The sequence below is a fragment of the Phoenix dactylifera genome, chromosome 14 (assembly GCF_051530095.1).
Source record: "Phoenix dactylifera cultivar Ajwa chromosome 14, Ajwa_hap1_PhDact_Kaust_v1.1, whole genome shotgun sequence".
NCBI lineage: Eukaryota > Viridiplantae > Streptophyta > Magnoliopsida > Arecales > Arecaceae > Phoenix > Phoenix dactylifera.
This window is the reverse complement of record NC_143203.1, coordinates 28,508,272-28,526,684: the sequence shown is the minus strand read 5'-3', so window position 1 is coordinate 28,526,684 and position 18,413 is coordinate 28,508,272. Positions and strand designations below refer to the sequence as shown.

Here is an 18,413-nt window from a genome sequence, read left to right as displayed (position 1 = left end):
TCGCATAGGCTTCCATAGACATCATCCAAACAAATTTTGCTACCTACAGATCCTTGCATAAAATACATACAGCTCATTTGAACCTCCGGGTGTATTCCAGAAATCATTAGTGTGCAGTTCAGAAAAGCACGAAACAAGGCTAGGTAATTCTATTGCAGGCATCCCTCCAGTCAATTGCATCCGAAGGTCTTCATGTTTTCAATGATTGGTCCTGTCTCTGTAGCAGCAAGCTGCTGATAGAACATGGCAGAGTTTGGGACAAGGTCAGAAGGTTGGCTGATTGGTTCTCTGCCGCTTTGGGCCACTTTCCTTCGTCTCAATTCATAAGATCATGCACCGGGGTAGCAAGAGGGCCTGATGACTGTTTTGCTGGCCTTTTTATGTTCTCTTCCGATGCGAGTCCAGTAGCAGATTTGTTCTTCATTGAGAGCAGATTTTGTTCTTCAATCTTCCTGGTCTTTAGAATCTTATTAAACAAATTAATCAACTAAGTTATTTCCATATTATCTAATACTTCCAAATCTCAATAGGATTTTCATACATGTATGCATGCATGCATAACTCATAAATTCGTACGGCATGAGAGAGCTTGTTGATGCTCAACTGCTTCTTTGTAAAATGTTTATGTTCCTTTCGTCGTTTGATGATTTTAGTTTAGGTTTCAATATTCACTATATGAATTTATACCAAAAAAAAAAATCATTTTCTGAATAATGCTTTGGGCAATGCTATATTGCTTTGCAATTATTGATATTCTATTCACTATAAACGAAATAACCTGCAACAAATACTCTAGTTATTTAGAACAATATCGAGTGTCACTTCGGTAATAATCCGGAACATGAAAAAGGGATTTCTTTCTCATAATTAGAACTAAATCAACTCGCCCTCCGGGTATTATATATTATTAAACCCGGGTCCAACTCGGGGGAACTCCAGGCACCAGTCTCCTCTCTTCTCTCGTTCGGATGGAGGCGCCGCCACTCTCCTCCTCCGGGGTTGCTTCTCACCTTCGATCTCCCCTTCTTCCTCGTCTTTCTAACACCGGCGGAACGTGGAATCCGAGAAAGCCCTGTTCCAAATCCAAGAAGCACCTCTCCATCCGCGCTTCCTCCCAAGATTCGAGTAAGGACTCCCGCTCATCCGCGCGCCCAAGATTTCCGCTCCTCCATCTCCTTGTTCGGCGGCCGTTTTCGTAATCTTCTCTGACCTTTCTTTTACTTTGCTACTGTCTACAGCGGTCACCCTGTTGGATTACGGTGCTGGAAATGTCCGGAGCGTGCGTAACGCCATCCGGTATCTGGGGTTCGATATCAAAGATGTAAGCTTTCTTTACGCTCTTCAGCAACCCGTTCTTTTTTCCCCTCGAAAAGTAAAATCTTGATATTTTTCCCTTTCTGGTTTTCTTGTTTTTTCTTTCAACTCGATGCCCAATCCGTAATCTTGGAACCGAGATTACAACGGATACGATCTTCATGTTCCTTTTGGATGCCCTAACGTCCTATACCACGATCGTGAGCTCCAGAAAAGGCATGAGTCGTTTTTCTCAATGAAAGAACTGCCGTAGTCTTGGGATAGCACTGTTCTAAAACTTCTCATTTTTTGAAGATTTTTCAGCAAGATTCTTGCACTACTAGATTTTTGATACAGGGTTTCAATACCTTCGCAATGCTTTTGCAAATGAGAATCGCTAGACATCAAATAGGGCTTTTGTACAGAAAAGAATCTTACTTTGCTCCACGAGGTAGAAAAGGTTGCATTTGATTCTGTTAAGCTCATTGAAAGAACTTACACAGCCAGGTATAGGTGCCTATTTTATCTTGTGGAACCTGTCTATTTGTAGCTGCCACTGGTTCCCGGGTATTCAATACCAAACTACAGTGTACAATAGAAACTTGCGGATATAGGATTTGTATCTACTAGTTTGTTTACTTCCATTCTATCTGATTTTCTTGCCACATCATGGTCACAAACTGATGGTCTGCGCAGCTAGAAGGGCCTATCATAGGTTTAATGGCTAAGGTGGAGTGGCTGTTTGAATGTGATTTGTCCTGTGATTTTTTATAGATCAAATGGATCAAATTAATTAATGTGACGTTTTGATATGACCTCCAGTGAAACAGTCTTTGTGGAATTAGATAGTTATTCGAGATCAACTTTGTTACCGACTCATCCCATTGAGGTCCATGTAAAGCTTAATGGATTTAAAGATTCAGACATCAGGCAATTAATGTAAGAAAGTTAAATATAATTCTTAAAATCTAGAAGTACTGATCAATATTTCGTGGTTGTGGCTGGAAGGATTAATGGTTGTGGCTGTATTAGTTGAAGAAATATCTTCTGCGTGGGGTACAGTTTCAACATAACCCAGTTAACTGGTCTCTGTTCATTGCATTATATTGTTCTGGCGACAACAAAAGCTTCTGAGGAATGCCTTTGGGCATTAGTATCTATCTTGGGATGTCAAGTCTCAGCTTTCTGATCTGTTTTTTTTCTGCTTAAGCTAAAATGTTTGTGGAAGGCCTTACTACGCCTAAGTCAGAAAATTATAGTATCTTATTGCCTTACTCAAGTAAGAGGAGACCATAACCATAACCTTAATCATCCCCTTTATTTAGTGCCAGTAGCTCAAGAAAGAAGAGAGATGTCTCCTACTTGTTATGGCGCTGTCAGTTGCTTGCATAGGCTATGCTAGTGGTTTCCCTATACTTTCTGCATGAAATGACCCAGTTGCGTCTGAAAAGGAAACTTGCAATTACCTGAAGCATTCCCTAGTTAGCTCGGACCTTGTTGAGGTATAGAAGAGAAGGAAAAAAGGAGAAAATGTCTATTTGAGGACAAGGGGAAAAAGAAGGTCCAGATTATGTGGAATCCATATTTCTGGTTGGTGATGAAATTTGACACTTCTTGGTGCTCTCTGCCAATTTCATCAAAGTGGAGTGGATATGTTGGTTAGTAATCTCCTAGAAGTTCTATCTATCCAAGCTTCCTTAGGTATTTTGCAATGAATGCAATACAATTTACCATCAGTTTTTTTATGCATATTCCTCTCAATCATTGCCCTTTATTGATCTTTATATGAGAGAATTTGCATTGTGAAGGGCGCTTCTGATGTCCAAGAAGTTGTCTTGTATGCTGCCATTGATAAAAATTCAGTCCTAGAGCTACATTAGAAGATGTTGTTAAGGTTACCTAATGGTTTATCATTTATAAAAATGATGAGGAGGCATTACATCATCTGTTTGCCAGCATTTCTTGGGCTTATGTAATTTAGAGAGTGTGGGCTATGCTTTTGACATATTTTGGAACCTTTTCAATTGGTTGGTAGACTTTTACTTGTGCTACCATCCTGGTATCCATTTTGAGTTGTTGAGGTGGTATGACTGGTTGCGTGCAGTTTTATTATTGTTATTATTATTATTTTGGCACATATGCTGATAGGGAAATGATTTTACCGGAGAAAATGGAATACGATATTCCTATGTGTTGCTATTGGCTCCTAGTTGCCCGATGATTCAATAATTTGTTTGGTTGTGGAGAGTCAGCATGTCTGGATACATTTGTACATGTTGTATCTATATGGGGTATTGCTGATATCTTTTTTCTTTTCGTTGTGCTGCCCTCTTTTAGCTTTCTCCTTTTTCCTCTTTTAAGTTTCAAGTTAATAATCTTTGTAGATGAACATTAGTAACACTTCACTTTTATGCTTTGAAAATGCCATAATCTCTTGGCAATGTCTCAATGGTTATCCATTTCAGATTATGTCATTAGATGTGTTAGGAATGAAATGATGCATCAATAAGTATTGTAAATTGGTACATTTTCTAGGTGCAAAAACCAGAAGACATTCTTAGTGCAAACCGCCTTGTTTTTCCTGGGGTTGGTGCGTTTGCTGCAGCAATGGAAGTGTTAAATCAAAATGGGTAAGTGCTATGTAAAATGCTTTCTGTTGAATTCTACAATCTTTACCGAAGATCTATCCCGCACCTTCATATTGTAGTTTTTCTTTTTGATAAATATGAGTTATATATTGGAAAAGTTATTATTATATTTATGTGAAACAAACTCTAATAATAATTTGATGGCTTATTGGTTTCATATTTTTGCTCTCTTATTTCTTGCAACTATCATGGTATGAATTCTCTCAGTTAGCCAATGAAAGAACAATTGTCTTGCTTTAGCAAATAAACTGTTACTGTAATTAAATTTAATTACTTATTGTCGTAATCAGTCTTATTTCATTCATTATTAAAGAAAGAATGTGAAAAGATGCATGAGGTATATATAATGAAAACTCTGAAATATATTTTACAAGAAAACCTTTTTCCTTCAGTAAATAATAAAGAAGGATATAAAGCTCAATTAGTTAATTTTTTTTTTTCTATTTAATGGCTCAATATTAGTAACTCTTTGGAGATATTCTCACAATTGTGAGAGAATTATCTGATTTATCAGCATTCAATTTTTTAAATAATTTTACAGAAGCTCACCAATACTAAGAACTTTAATGATTATTTTCTTGGTTTATTTGTTTAAGTCGCATTGAGTCCATCATTTTATGAATGTTGAGTAATGTGAATGTATTGGCTCCTCCACATGGTCATTCATATGCATGAGTGATCAAATTTGTTCAAGTAGAAATGTATTTAGTTAGCACATCTGACTGATCTGAGATTTAGCTTAGCATTTTACAATCTGTCCCTATATTGTTCTTGCTGTAGAGGAAGTGCACATTATATTTAATGTGCAACACCAAATGTGGTTGGGATGCTCGTGTCGATAATTTTACTTAATAGTCCATATGTGATGCTACAATATGCCATGGCATTAAAGACTCATCTTATGTTGTTAACTGATATCAGATATCTTATTATGTTCATACATAGATTAACAACATTTCTTTATTGCTGTTGTAGGATGGCTGACGCACTCTGTATGTACATAGAGAAGGACCGCCCCTTTTTAGGTATTTGTCTTGGGCTTCAATTGCTTTTTGAGTCCAGCGAGGAGAATGGTCCAGGTTATTCTCAAAATCTTTTTTGTTTTATATATTGCTTCTTTTGTTAGCAGTCCTGTTAAAAAATGCTTGTATACGTAAACAGTATTGTAGAGTATGGATAAAATACAATTAAATTGCAACTACAAATACCTCATAGGGAAATCATGATTACACTATAAGTTTTTATTGGCTCATAAAACTTTAATAATAGGATTTAATAGAAATATGTGAATTTACCATCCTTTTTTTTCATGGATTCATAAAGGAGTCAATATTAATTGTTCCTTCCTGATTTCATTATGAAGTATCTCAACGAATTACTACTTCTACAACTTTTGCTATAGAATCTCTAATTCATCATCTTGATTTTGGAATTATGAAACTTGGTTTGAAGGAGTCTCCTAAGTTTTTTTTATAAGAGACATAAATCATAATATCATAATATCAACATCAAGAGATGTCAAAATCAAGCACAGATGTATCTAATTTTTCATTTTGGCTGTAGCTTCTGTTTATTTTTAGCCTTTAGTGGGTTTGTCTTAGTCTGTAGCTGAGATTAAAAGATCTTATGCCTTAATAGACCGCTAAATAAGTCAAGGTATTGCAGCAATACTGCTCACGGCACTATTCATGCTACATTACCATGAACACTAACATGGTGCTTTTGGATGTAATTTGGGGATTCATGGTTGCATGTGGGTTTTTCCATTGTTATGAATCGGAATCTTGAGTCTATGTAATGCAATCTAGGAATTGTTATGCAGATTTTAACAGAGTGACAGCAAGCTGCAAGGCTTTTTCCCTTCCCCTCTTTCTGTCTTCCCCTTATTTCTTCTAATCTTCTTCTAATTCTTTCTCTTGATCTGCTATCGTCCCTTTTGCACGTAGATTCAGATTTTTATGGAATTCGTTATCTACATATAGCCTTTGATCTTCTATGTGGCTGTGTCAAAATGTCAGAGTGGGTTGTACATTTGGGGGTAGTCATTTGTTAATATTGCAATGTTCAGAGTGACCTTTGGGAAGTTGTAAGTCTTCTATAGAGATTTGAAGGCGTTTCTTGGTCATGAAATGGCTTGCAGAAGGTCTTGGCTGCATATTTCTTAAATGTTTCTTACTTCTAGCTAAGTTTTATAAGTCTTGCAGCAACCATGCATTCCTGTAACTTAATTAAGCTTGCATAAATTGATGATCATCTAGAATAAGACACTTTTTATATTGCTAGGTTGTATGCTTTATATCTAGAGGAGTCTATAGCCATATTCTCTTTTTTTTTTTGGTCTACTACAAATTTAGGATGCAAATTCATAACCATGTAATGGTACTTCGACAAATTCTGGTACATGCCTCCTTTGCACATTTTACGGAATGTAAAACTGCAAACACATTTTTAACCAAAAAGGTGGTTATGGTTTAGGAGACTTCATCTCTTTTTTTGGCAAATTTGACAAAAAATTGCCGTTTTAGAGACATAGCCTTATTGGAATCATAGCTTCTCATATGTTTTTAATGGAACCATCATGCTGCTTTTTAGCTAATTTGTAAGATAATGCTATTGGCAAAGTTTTCTTGTGGCATGAACACCAATCTCCCGACATTCCTATTTCCTATATTTGCTTATAACTTTAGGCTCTGCTAGGTATATAATTAGGATTCTAGAATGTATTCTCAATTCCTTTTTCACTCCAAACCTATGTTGATGGTTATGGGACATGCCTCACAGTTAAAGGTCTTGGCTTGATACCTGGTGTGGTTGGACGTTTTGACTCTTCAAGTGGTCTCAGAGTACCTCATATTGGCTGGAACACTGTGCAAATTACCAAAGACTCTGGAATTTTGGATGACATTGAAGGCCAACATGTCTATTTTGTTCACTCATATCGTGTTCTGCCTGTATGCTTCTTCCTTCCATGAATTTAATGGCTTACTTTAGTTCCTTGTTTTGTTATTTTTGGACCAAAATCTTTTTTTTCGTATGTTTGCTTAGTCAGATGCCAATAAAGATTGGATCTCATCAACATGCAACTATGGTGAAAGCTTTATTTCTTCTATAACAAGGGGGAATATTCATGCAGTCCAGTTTCACCCGGAAAAGAGTGGAGGTAACTGTTTGTTGCAACTTGTAATCTTTTGTTGCAACTGAGTTAACCAGCTATCTTTCTTTATTTTTGATTGGAGGAAACTGGGAGATGTGATTGGCTGTATTATACATATGGTTGTATAGGCACTCTAATTCATTTTTCTTGGTTTGCAAGCATGCCTCAGATTTCAACATGCTACAGTGCACTAATATTTTTTTTGGGTTTTTAGGATTATTGTGTGGTTATGTCTATTTATAAGAATCTCATTCTTTAAACTTTCATATATACTGTGGTCACACCATTTACCTTCTAAAACAGGTAGCTAGAGAGGTGGATTGGCATTTTGGTTGAGACAGAGAAATAACTAATTATTGTCGACCTCTTGAGCATGTAATTGTTAAGGGTGATGTTTAATTGTGTTTATTATTTATATGTTAAACCAGGTTTTGAATTGCTGGGCCACTCTTTATCAGCACGATACAACTTTTATTTGTTTCTGTTGACCTTCAATCACTCTGTTTAGCGTATTTATAGTACAAATGTACACTACTAAATGCAGTTGATTAAAAAAAACAAATAGAGCCTATATTTCTCTGCAGTGAAACTCGTGACACATTAGACATGTTTTCTGTGCAACTCTATATTTCATAGGTGACCCATTAGAATATGTTTTCTTCTTCTTTGTTTGTTCTTTGCCAAATTTCTTTAACCTTTTTTTTCCTTGGTCAGGAACAACAATCCTCCCTTTATTAATGTCATATCACTTTATAGCTAGTCATTGTAATAATTTTTACCCCTTAGAAGAATTCTAATTGCAGTCTTCTGTTGAATTTTCCAGATGTTGGGCTTTCCATATTGAGAAAGTTTCTCAATACATCATCTTCAAAGACAAAAGTAGGTTATTGATGTTGCTATGTGATATCAACTTTATGATTTTTAATCTCATTTAGATAGTAACAATTGCACGCTTTTATGACGTACAGAAATTGGCTTGTGGAAAAGCATCAAAACTTGCAAAGAGAGTAAGATTTTCAATATTGAAGAGAACTTATTCGATTCAGCAACTGCCGCTTTGTCTGTTTCCCGCATCAGAATGTCTGTTTTCTTCCAGGTTAATGTTTCCTTCTTTACTTAATGACACATAGTTTTCTAGGTTATTTCATGCCTTGATGTGAGGACGAACGATAAAGGGGATCTTGTAGTAACCAAAGGAGACCAATATGATGTAAGAGAGCATAGAGATGGAGATGAGGTATGCGAGAAGTTACTTGATTTTATATTACCTGTTTTACACTTAATAGTCTAATCACAAAAGCATCAGTAAGTGGTACATGATTACTTTCTTACTGAGCTTCTACTGTAGATTTCTATTTCTTCTATGTCCTATCTTCTCTCTCAAATTCCCCCAAGAAAAATTTTAGCAATTTCTTTCATGGAAAGATTTTTTTCCTCCAATTTTGACGTAGCAATCTTAAGTGGCATAGTTTTGTGGATACTTTCATCTTATTTATCTGTACTTGGTTTTTGGTGATTGATCATCCTTGTTTTGTCACCTTCAATATTATTGTTTATTAGTATGTCATCTGCTGGTTCTCTTACCTGGAGATATATTCTTTATTTCTTATTTTTTATGCATCTTTCTTTCATCATTTCATATTGCCTATTCCTATATACTAAAAAAATGTCCTGACAGAACGAAGTACATTTGAGCACTTCTCCATGTGCCTCATGTGAGATACACATGACTTCAAGTTCTTTGGCTTTTAAGGAAAACTAATAGATAGACACAAGAAAAAATGTCAGGAACCATCCACTGTCAGAAAAAATATTCTGGAGATACCTATTCTCTTATATCTTTTTTGAAACATAATAAGGTAATAAATATAAAATATCCCAGAACAATCATGTCAAAGATTGTAAAATGGAATTTCCATTTAATATTGAATGGTGCTTGATGTTGAGCCATCCACTTGTTTCCTAGTTGGGTCTTGCAACTTGCCTCATTTATTCAAGGGTACATGCCCAGCATGATGAATGCTTCTGAGATTTGTTTATTGCTTCAAAAACAGTGGAGATTGCTATCTTTCTCATACAATCAGTCAATAGTTTGCCATTTTGAAATGCACAAGAAAATTGGACTGGTCTGTATCTGTATTGACGCCATGGTGTAACTTATATTGCTGCTTGTTATTCATCATTTTATTGAGTCATGAGATCTGAAGCAACGATAATGCCCTTATGATAGTTGGCCTTTGTAGAAAACTAAATGTGTATAAGGTTACTTTTTCAGACATTGACATTTTTGTGGTTAAAATGGGACTGAGCTAGAAATTTAGCCATACAGGAAAAGTAGAAGAAGGAAATGCTGATGAAAAACTGATGGTATTATACTATGTTTGTTTAATCTGGCCATGCAAAGTTAAATTTGAAGTAGTGATAGTGTGATACTGCTCTTGTTACATAAATAAGATAATTGGCATTGAAGCAAGGTAAATATGCACATGATAACCTTTTCAGAGCATTGAATTTTCGTGGTTGAAGTGGAAATTCTAGCTAGAAATGGAACAGTAAAGGAAGTGCAGGAGTAGAAGAGAGTGAAGGAGAACAAATGAGATAGTTTGGTTATGCACACTAAAAGCTGGAGGCTGTCCTTGTCCAGAGTTCGGCTTGGGTCAGATATATGTTCTTTGTGCGGAGCAGGGTTAGATGTGTGTTTTTTGTGTGAAGCCGGACATGGAGGATGAAGATGATGAATTTTGATCGAAATGGAAGGTAAATCATGAATTTGGAGCCAATGCCAGTGGTTGGAATAAGAGAACTGGTCCATGATTGAATTTGGGTAAGGCTAACCTCATCTGACATGGAAATGGAAGACAAATCATGAATTTGGAAGCAAATGCCTGTGGTTGGAATAAGACTATTGGATCGTGATTGAATTTGTTAAGACAAAACAAATATGATCTGTATTATTATCATCACATGCATTAGTAAGAACATTATTCTTCCTTTTCTTTCCTTTCCTTAATGCAGTTTTGGAATCTATATCTGCATTGCTGTATTTCAAACCTGCCCGCTGTTTTTTGCCAACAGGTGAGAAACCTTGGCAAGCCAGTGGAGCTTGCAGGTCAGTATTATAAGGATGGCGCTGATGAGGTATGTCATATTTCTACTATGCTTTATATGTTTATATTGGAGTCGAGATTATATGAACTTAGAGCAATTAAATGTCATTTCAGGTTAGTTTTTTAAATATAACAGGCTTCCGTGACTTTCCTTTGGGAGATTTGCCAATGTTACAGGTTTGACATGGAAGTTGTCCGTTATTAATGCAATTTTTTCTAATCAAGTTACATTCTGAGAAATCTTTTGTTTTGGATAATATCGTGAAGTTCAACTCATTCTAAATTACTTATTTAGTTTCATCTTAGTGACCTTGTACATAGTGTCTTATATAGGTGCTACGCTGCACATCGGAAAATGTTTTTGTACCACTAACAGTTGGTGGTGGTATAAGAGACTTCACAGATGGAAGTGGAAGGTTAGTGCTTATGGTTCTTTGAAGAATTCTATATTTGATACTTGTAGATATGTGTTTGACATGATCATTTATCTATTCACTTTATGGTCCAAAGTCCTTGACTGTTGGGATAGAATAGTTTGTTATTGATTATGAGTTGATTGGATGATGCATTACATGCTTTTTGATCAGTAGATACGTACTCACTATCTACTAGAGGACCTTTATGCTAACTACAATCTATTTAAGATCTATGGGAACTGATCTCATGTTCCAGGGCAGTGCTTGATTTGGTAATAAGCCAATTTTAGGGGATTATATGCTGGAGAAAGTTGATGCAGGTTTGCAATCTATATAAGAATGCATTTAGTTTGCAATCTACATTTTTATATAGATACTCTTCATTTGAGTTTGTACATGAATTGTTTGCTATATATCAAGGGTTGCCATCTCGGTATCGGACTCCGTACCGATACCATTCTATTACAGTGTTGTTATGCGGTATGATACGAGACAACAAGGTGTATAGATTGTTAGTACGATAAGAGACTACGTATGGTTCGGTACCGGTATGGTACGGTACCGACTAGTATGGCAAACTTTGCTATATATTATGTAAAAGTTTATATGCATAGGATTAAAGATAGATTAGATAAAATAGAGAAATGCAATTGGGATATGATGTGATCTGAGGATACCTCTCAAGTTGAATGGAAAAGTTTATAGGACACCTACACAACTAGCTATGCTTTATGGTACAAAATGTGGGGTAGTTAAAAAACAACATGTGCACATGGTAAGTGCCACTGAAATGAGAATATTGAGATAGATGTATGGTAATACAAGAAAAGATATCACTGAAAATGAAGCTATTTGTAAAAAAGTGGAGGTAGCATTGATTGAGGACAAGTTGATAGATGGTTTGACATATACAATATAAGCTGAAGGATGCACCGGTACGAAGGTGTGACCTGATACATATAAAAGAAAAGAGGGGTAGAGCTAGACCAAAAGTCACGTAGGATGAAGTATTAAGGAAGGGCTTGATATTTCAATATCTCTCAAAAAATATGGCCCTAAACTGAGCAGGGTGAAGGAAAAGGATTCATATAGCTGACTCCAACTAGCTTGGGATTAAGGCTTAGTTAAGTTGAGTTAATTACACTTGAAAAGTTTTGAATTTGTTTGTGACTCACATCCTTTAGCTCTATTTGCCGTGAAATCAGTATCATATCTTCATTTTCATGTTATTGATCTCCTCTTATGAGCTTATAGGTCGTGTATTGTGATTGGGGTAATTCTAACATGGTTGGTATCATATTTGCTCAAATTTGTTTTACTGAAGATGGAGGCAAATATTGCACCTTTCTTTTAACGAAAATTGTTTTGAGCTTCAGCCTGAATATTCCTTCTTTTGGAGTTATCAAGCATTTTGTGTAATCATTGCTAAAGTTAAGCATTGAGGTTGCTAATGTCCTAGCACTCTTGTTCATGCTCCCTCATTCTCATTGAACAGATTGAACCTTTGAAAGAATTACAGCTGCTTTTATACAATGCCGTGCTCTCTCTCTCTCTCTCTCTCTCTCTCTCTCTCTCTCTCTTTATTAAGTAGAAGAATGCCATGGGCTGATTAAATGCCACTGTGGTGCTGTCTATACAATGCTGCGGTTTATATTAGATTCTACAACGTGGGTGATTGGGAGCATGATGGCCATAAAATTGAAGTCATATCATCTTTGAAAATATTATAATTTGTTTCCTTTTGCAATATCTTTGGAGCTGGATTTTGTCAGTATTAAACCTAGAGAAATGATGTCATTAATCTTCATTTGTTAATGACAGATTTCTCATCAATTTCCTTTCAAATCTTATGATCTGTATTCGAGTATGCTGATATTTTAGCTTTATGAAAAACTTCTAATCCTTCAATAATTAGTCAAGTGCAACCAAGGATTAAGTGTCTTAGCACGAAACATGACAGCCAGTGGGGCATGTGCTATGCCATGTCTAGACACATGCATGATGTGTCAAAACACTTGTGTCATGCACTGGTAGCAACTAGTGTTATGCTTTGTACTAGCCTAGCATGACATGGGTCTGCCGGAGCCAAGGTTTGAAATCCTGGATCATACTGCATGGTACAGGATGTACCGACCATACTGCTAGGATATCAAGACTCAATACACCCCCAATATTGAGTAGTGTACTGATTTATGTACCACAGACTGTTGAGCAGCAGTATGGAGTGCAGAACCAGAAATCACTCGAAACCTTGTGTGAAAAAAGAGTCTCCATGAACAATACTTCACATAAATAAGCCATGCATATTGTTTCCTAAATTCAAGCATGAAAACATTTTCATTTGATTGGATCTGCTAAAGTTTTAGATCCTTGGTACCATCTCAACTCCTAAAATTGCATTGCATAATTCTATCTAAATAGACAACATATCAGAGTACACTTTTGTTGAAAGATCTATCACTGGGGTAAGGAACTTTTATCATGCACAGTAACTTGCTGAAAATGATTGTAGTCTAGAGCATCTTCTATGACTATATGAAAGTTGTGTTATCACTTTAACAAACGATTATGTTTGTTATTTATATGTATTTTCTATGTCTGATTTCTTTTTATCCTTACTCTTCCTCAGGCACTATTCGAGCTTGGAAGTGGCATCAGAATACTTCAGGTCTGGTGCAGATAAGATTTCAATTGGAAGTGATGCAGTTTTAACTGCAGAAGAATATTTAAGAACTGGAGTATGTATTGATTTCCCTTCATTGCATCATGTGAAGTTATGAATTCCTTGTCTAATTTTTTCCTAATATTATCTTTAGGTGAAGACTGGAAAGAGCAGCTTAGAACAAATTTCACGTGTCTATGGAAATCAGGTTGGTACATGTCTTGCTTCGTAAGTGAGGTTATTTTACTATTTTGTAACCTTTAACTGCTGTTTATTTATACTTGGTAAAGGGACCACAGATCTTGCTCTAATCTTTCCAGTTAATTTTTTTGAAGAAATTTAGCCTGCCATGTGACATAGGATAAAATTTATTTTTCAAACCTTTTTCTAGCTTTCACAAATATTTTATCAAAAATTTATATTAGGTTTTCCCTGAACTCACTTTTCTGGATGATCCTCGCACATATTTGATCCTGTCTTCTTTCTGGGATTTATTTCTGACTATCTTTGCGCATTACTTTTTTTCACTCCAGTGGGTTCTTCATTACTTTATTTTTGATCAAGGTAAATCTTCAGCTCTTTTTTTATAACCTAACATGCACGTTGAAATCCTCCTATGCCCATCTTTTGTGTATGTCTCTTCATTGACAAGCATGTTGATCCACAAGTGTTGCTGGTAGCTTATTTGTTACCATCAAAAAGAATTACAAAGGAAGCTGAGGTCGTAGTTATTATGTCATGTAGATAAAGACTGCTTCTTGACATTAATGGTGATTACTATCCACAGTATTAGATACAATCCCCACCAATATCTAAGTCTTGATTTGTAACATTATTTGCCCTTTTTATGGTTTTTCAATGCAAAGTGGATGCTTTTGACATCGAAACTTATGAATATTGCATGAAATGCATAGCGTTTAGATTAAATTAGGCATGTAGAACCTACCAAAAAATAAAATAATATCAATGTATAATGGTTCTGATAAAGCCACTCTACTAAGTACCTTGGAAGGTATATTTATTCTTTTTTCTGCCTTAAATGCATATGTTTATTGTCTAACATCTGATAGAAATGTCAGTGTTCTCTCTTCTTTCTCTAAGGCTAGAAATTTAGAGGTGTGAAGAAATTATTTTAGTCTTTTGTGAAGAAATTAATTTATAGCTATCTGCTTTAAAAAAATCAAGAGTTTCAAATAATGGAGACATCAATGATAATAAATACATGCATAGATAGGAAAATTTATGATCATCAATATCTATTCTATTCCTAACTTATGGTCTTGCTGGCTTAATGGCTTTAATCCACTGTTTATGTGCCATACGGTTTCCATTTTCTTGCTTAATTGCGGATTTCGAGATATACATACTTCTTTCTCTATAAAAGTTCTTATATGTCACTACCCTTAGTTCAACTAGTGGCTGTCACTCTTGAATGTTTGAATTGCTCAACCATCATAGCATCTTTAGTTATTTTTCTACGAGGTCAGGTTGTATATTTTTCTGTTGAGATTTATATAGTTGGTAGCTTATTCTGCAGATTCATAATCAAATGCAATTTGTCTGCTTGTGCTTCTTTTTTAAATATTTCTTCTGTTTATGGGAAATGGCTGATGGAGATTGCTTCATTTTCTAGTGAGGAATTCTGATTTGGTTTCATATGTTAGCTTTGACTTTCGAGATGTGCTTGTATAACTTAAACATTAACAAGTTTGACCTAAAATCTAATATTTTCTAAGCTGCTATCTTTCTGCTTGTCAGGCAGTAGTCGTAAGTATTGATCCTCGCAGAATGTATGTCAGGAGCCCTGATGATGTTGAATTTAAGACTGTAAAAGTGACAACTCCAGGTACTATTCTGTTCATCCTCATCTTATTTCTATTTGATGTTCTCCTGTTGCCTTACTCTTTTGTCTGATATCAGGTCCATTTGGAGAAGAATATGCATGGTACCAGTGCACAGTAAGCCCTTTCCCCATGTTAATCCTCATTGTTTTATTTGGACATGTAACTAGACGCCTCATTTCGTCATTTAGGCTTTCAATCTGATTTGTAGCTGTTGTCTTATTTTTGTTATCAGATATGGCTCTAGTTTCTTGCAGATGATTGAACATGTAGAAATGTAAATGATATTAGTTGTTCCATGCATGTCTCCCTTTGTGATCTAGATGTCAGGCGACATTACCACCTACAAATGCATCTCAACTAGTATGGTTGTGTTCATCTCTTCTTTTCTCTTCTCTTCTTTTCTCCTCTTCTTTTCTTTTCTTTTCTTTTCTTTTTTCCTTTTTTTCCTTCCTCCCTCTCAGTTTGTGATAGAATCTAGAAGGCTGGAAACTATGGCCTGTCTTGAGCGGCAAGCCCAACCCACATTAGTTCCGTGAGCCAGCATACTTATATTTGATCCTGAGGCACCTCAATTGGATTTGGTTTGGTTGTGGTTGTAAAACAACATCTCGACATACAGAACATAGATGCATCAAGGTGACCTTTGTTGTGTTTGTTTCACTGAGCAGGTCAGTGGTGGACGTGAAGGTCGACCCATTGGAGCTTATGAGCTTGCAAAAGCTGTTGAAGAACTTGGAGCTGGGGAAATACTACTAAATTGCATTGATTGTGATGGTATGTTGATTTCAGTATACTTCACAACTCCTGTGTCTGGTGAGCTTAAATAATTTGAGCTTGCAGGAGTTCTTCCTTCTGGTAATGCTTTGGCATATAGCAGTTCTTCTCTTTGCTTCAGTAATTAGGTCTCTACTAATATATTGTGGTGAATTTTGCCAGTCAATTATGGAAATGCGAACACTCAATCATAGTTGGATTTTCTTTTAAACTTTTCAATGATTCTTGATTTAAGTTGGCATTTCAAGTCAGTCTAGTATGTTGAGTTGTTGCATTTGAATATCACTGATTAACAATATGAATCTCTGGTTTGAATAATGCTTTAAAATATTTTGTTGCTTTACAGGTCAGGGTCAAGGGTTTGATATAGACCTGATCAAGCTGATATCAGAGGCTGTCACAATTCCTGTCATTGCAAGCAGTGGTGCTGGTGCCGTTGAACATTTCTCTGAGGTTTTTAAGAAAACAAGTGCTTCAGCTGCTCTTGCTGCTGGTATTTTCCATCGCAAGGAGGTATCTCCATGAAATCCATTTCATATCCAATTATAAATATTCGAATAACGATATTGCTATACTAGCTGCAAAAATTCAGCAATATTTTAGGTGGTAGAGTACCAATCTGGGTTACATTTCATTTTATTGGTTATGTCTTATATATTTTGGGTCTGCTTCTGCAGGCTTTGTTTCTTTTCATTTTTATTCTTCTTGTATATCACTTTTCTCATCCTATGTCATCAAACTAGAGCATTGTTCAAGCAAACATATTCCATCACTCATGTCATGTTATTTTAAGGGAAAAACATAGGATCTTGGGTCCCTTTTGTTTAGTTTGGTTGCAGATAATTATGACACAATCAAATCCTGTCTACCTGCTTCTGATGATTAAATGCATTTAAAAGTAAATGGAAATCCATGAGAAATAGTATGATAGAAATACAATTTACTGTAGAAAGCAATGAGACAATTGTTACTTCAATATGCATATCTTGCTTAAAAGCATGGCAATATATGTAAATTCTTTATATTTAGGTGCCTCGAAAGGAGTAACTTATCAGTTCAGAAATCACTCGATCAGATTCCAGAACATCTCGCTCTACATTTCTTCTGTCAATATTAGGATTTAGAAGTCCTTGTTCTTCATTTAATTTGTCGATTTGATCGACATTATATTTCTGTTGTTTTGATCTGTGAAAGGTGATTCATATGTGGTAGTATTGACATGCTTCGTTTACGAACATCTGCCTTTTGCTCTGCCATTTTGTAGAAACCTTGGTGGAACTGGTTAGCGGACGGACAAGTGTGTTGGAAGATTTTTGTCCTTTTACATGCACTATGACAATATTGTCATTTGTCATATCAATTTTTCTTACTTAGAGATCGTGTATCAATTAATGCCTAGTGGCATGGCTGAATGCTGCCACTCTGACTATTTGCTGCTGTTCCCTGCTATGGCAGACTTATTAGATCTGTATGGAGCGTAAGTTTGTCTTTTTTGGCTTTATATATTCTCCACTAAATCTTAAAAAGATAAGGACAAAACTTATCATGATAATATAAATAGGTAGATGAGAAAATTTTAGAAAAAAATACTAAGAAAGCAGCAGCCTAGCTTAACAGACTTCAGATTTGTTTGTCAGACCCTTTCCAAATTGAAACAGGAAGCGGTACAAATTAATTTGGAACTTGTATGATCGGAAGGTACGTCAAGATGATTTGGAAGAGTTGTTGCCACGTTGGTAAGCATGCAGATCCTAACGGACTCTAGTCTAGAAAAATCTTTTTGAGCCATATGAAGTGGATGTACGATTAACAGAAATGTTTTTTTTTTTTGTGCAAGGCTCACATCAAGTGCTGGCAGGACACGTGGCCTGTCAGGTGGCTAGCCACAAAATTATGTGCAAAGTCCATATCCCATTAAGGTGTGGGTATCCATTAGAGCCATGTTGGTCAAGCACTGGTCTCCATAGCTATTAGCAGCAGCGATGTGGAATTTTCATTGCCTGTTATTTAAATTTCCTTTATTTTAGACATTTGATAAGGCTTAATTCAGATTTGTGAACACACCATATTGATTACATTATACAGATGCAAGAAAATTGTGGAAATGATTTGTGTGGTGTTGCAGGTCCCCATTTTATCAGTGAAAGAGCATTTGTTGCAAGAAGGTATTGAGGTCAGAATACCATGGACATGAGGAAGGCGTCTATCTCCAAAGCAATACTTCAAAATGGATTGTGTTGTCTGCAAATGGCGTGCTGCAGCAAATACATTTTATTTTTGACCGAGGATTTCATGTTTATTTTTTGCAGCTACGTTTTACTGAGCAGGATGAAACTCCATGTTTACATGGCCTTTTATTTATGGCAGCCCCTGTGCTCTTTGGTCATGTTAAAGAATTTGTAGTGATGTAATAACAATTGAAGGGGAAGATGCGCACGGACCAAAAATATTATCATGCCCATCAATTTGGGCTGAATATTTTGTGTTATGATCTCTCTGTTTCATATCAGCAAGG

General features: G+C 35.8%; 1 protein-coding gene across 12 annotated transcripts; it reads left to right on the top strand.

Moving 5' to 3' along the window:
• The first annotated feature begins 890 nt into the window (after window positions 1-890).
• Window positions 891-18,386, top strand: AT-HF (HIS HF). 12 transcript variants are annotated; one of them, XR_015973209.1, is made up of 22 exons: window positions 891-1,125; window positions 1,239-1,321; window positions 3,829-3,923; window positions 4,917-5,020; window positions 6,723-6,892; window positions 6,987-7,101; window positions 7,919-7,974; window positions 8,064-8,102; window positions 8,234-8,332; window positions 10,171-10,233; window positions 10,317-10,379; window positions 10,536-10,618; window positions 13,248-13,356; window positions 13,435-13,488; window positions 15,039-15,126; window positions 15,201-15,238; window positions 15,793-15,898; window positions 16,245-16,411; window positions 17,163-17,375; window positions 17,557-17,634; window positions 17,736-17,817; window positions 18,024-18,386. XR_015973209.1 is itself a non-coding variant. In XM_088710876.1 (20 exons), the coding sequence occupies exons 1-19, from the start codon at window positions 969-971 to the stop codon at window positions 17,587-17,589; spliced, it is 1,722 nt and encodes a 573-aa protein (XP_088567002.1). In that variant the 5' UTR covers window positions 891-968; the 3' UTR covers window positions 17,590-17,634; window positions 17,736-18,386. The 12 variants fall into 12 exon arrangements, 6 of the variants coding, with proteins under 6 accessions (XP_088567002.1, XP_088567001.1, XP_088567004.1 ...); XR_015973212.1 differs by lacking the exon at window positions 10,317-10,379; XR_015973211.1 differs by lacking the exon at window positions 17,163-17,375.
• The last annotated feature ends 27 nt before the right edge of the window (window positions 18,387-18,413 follow it).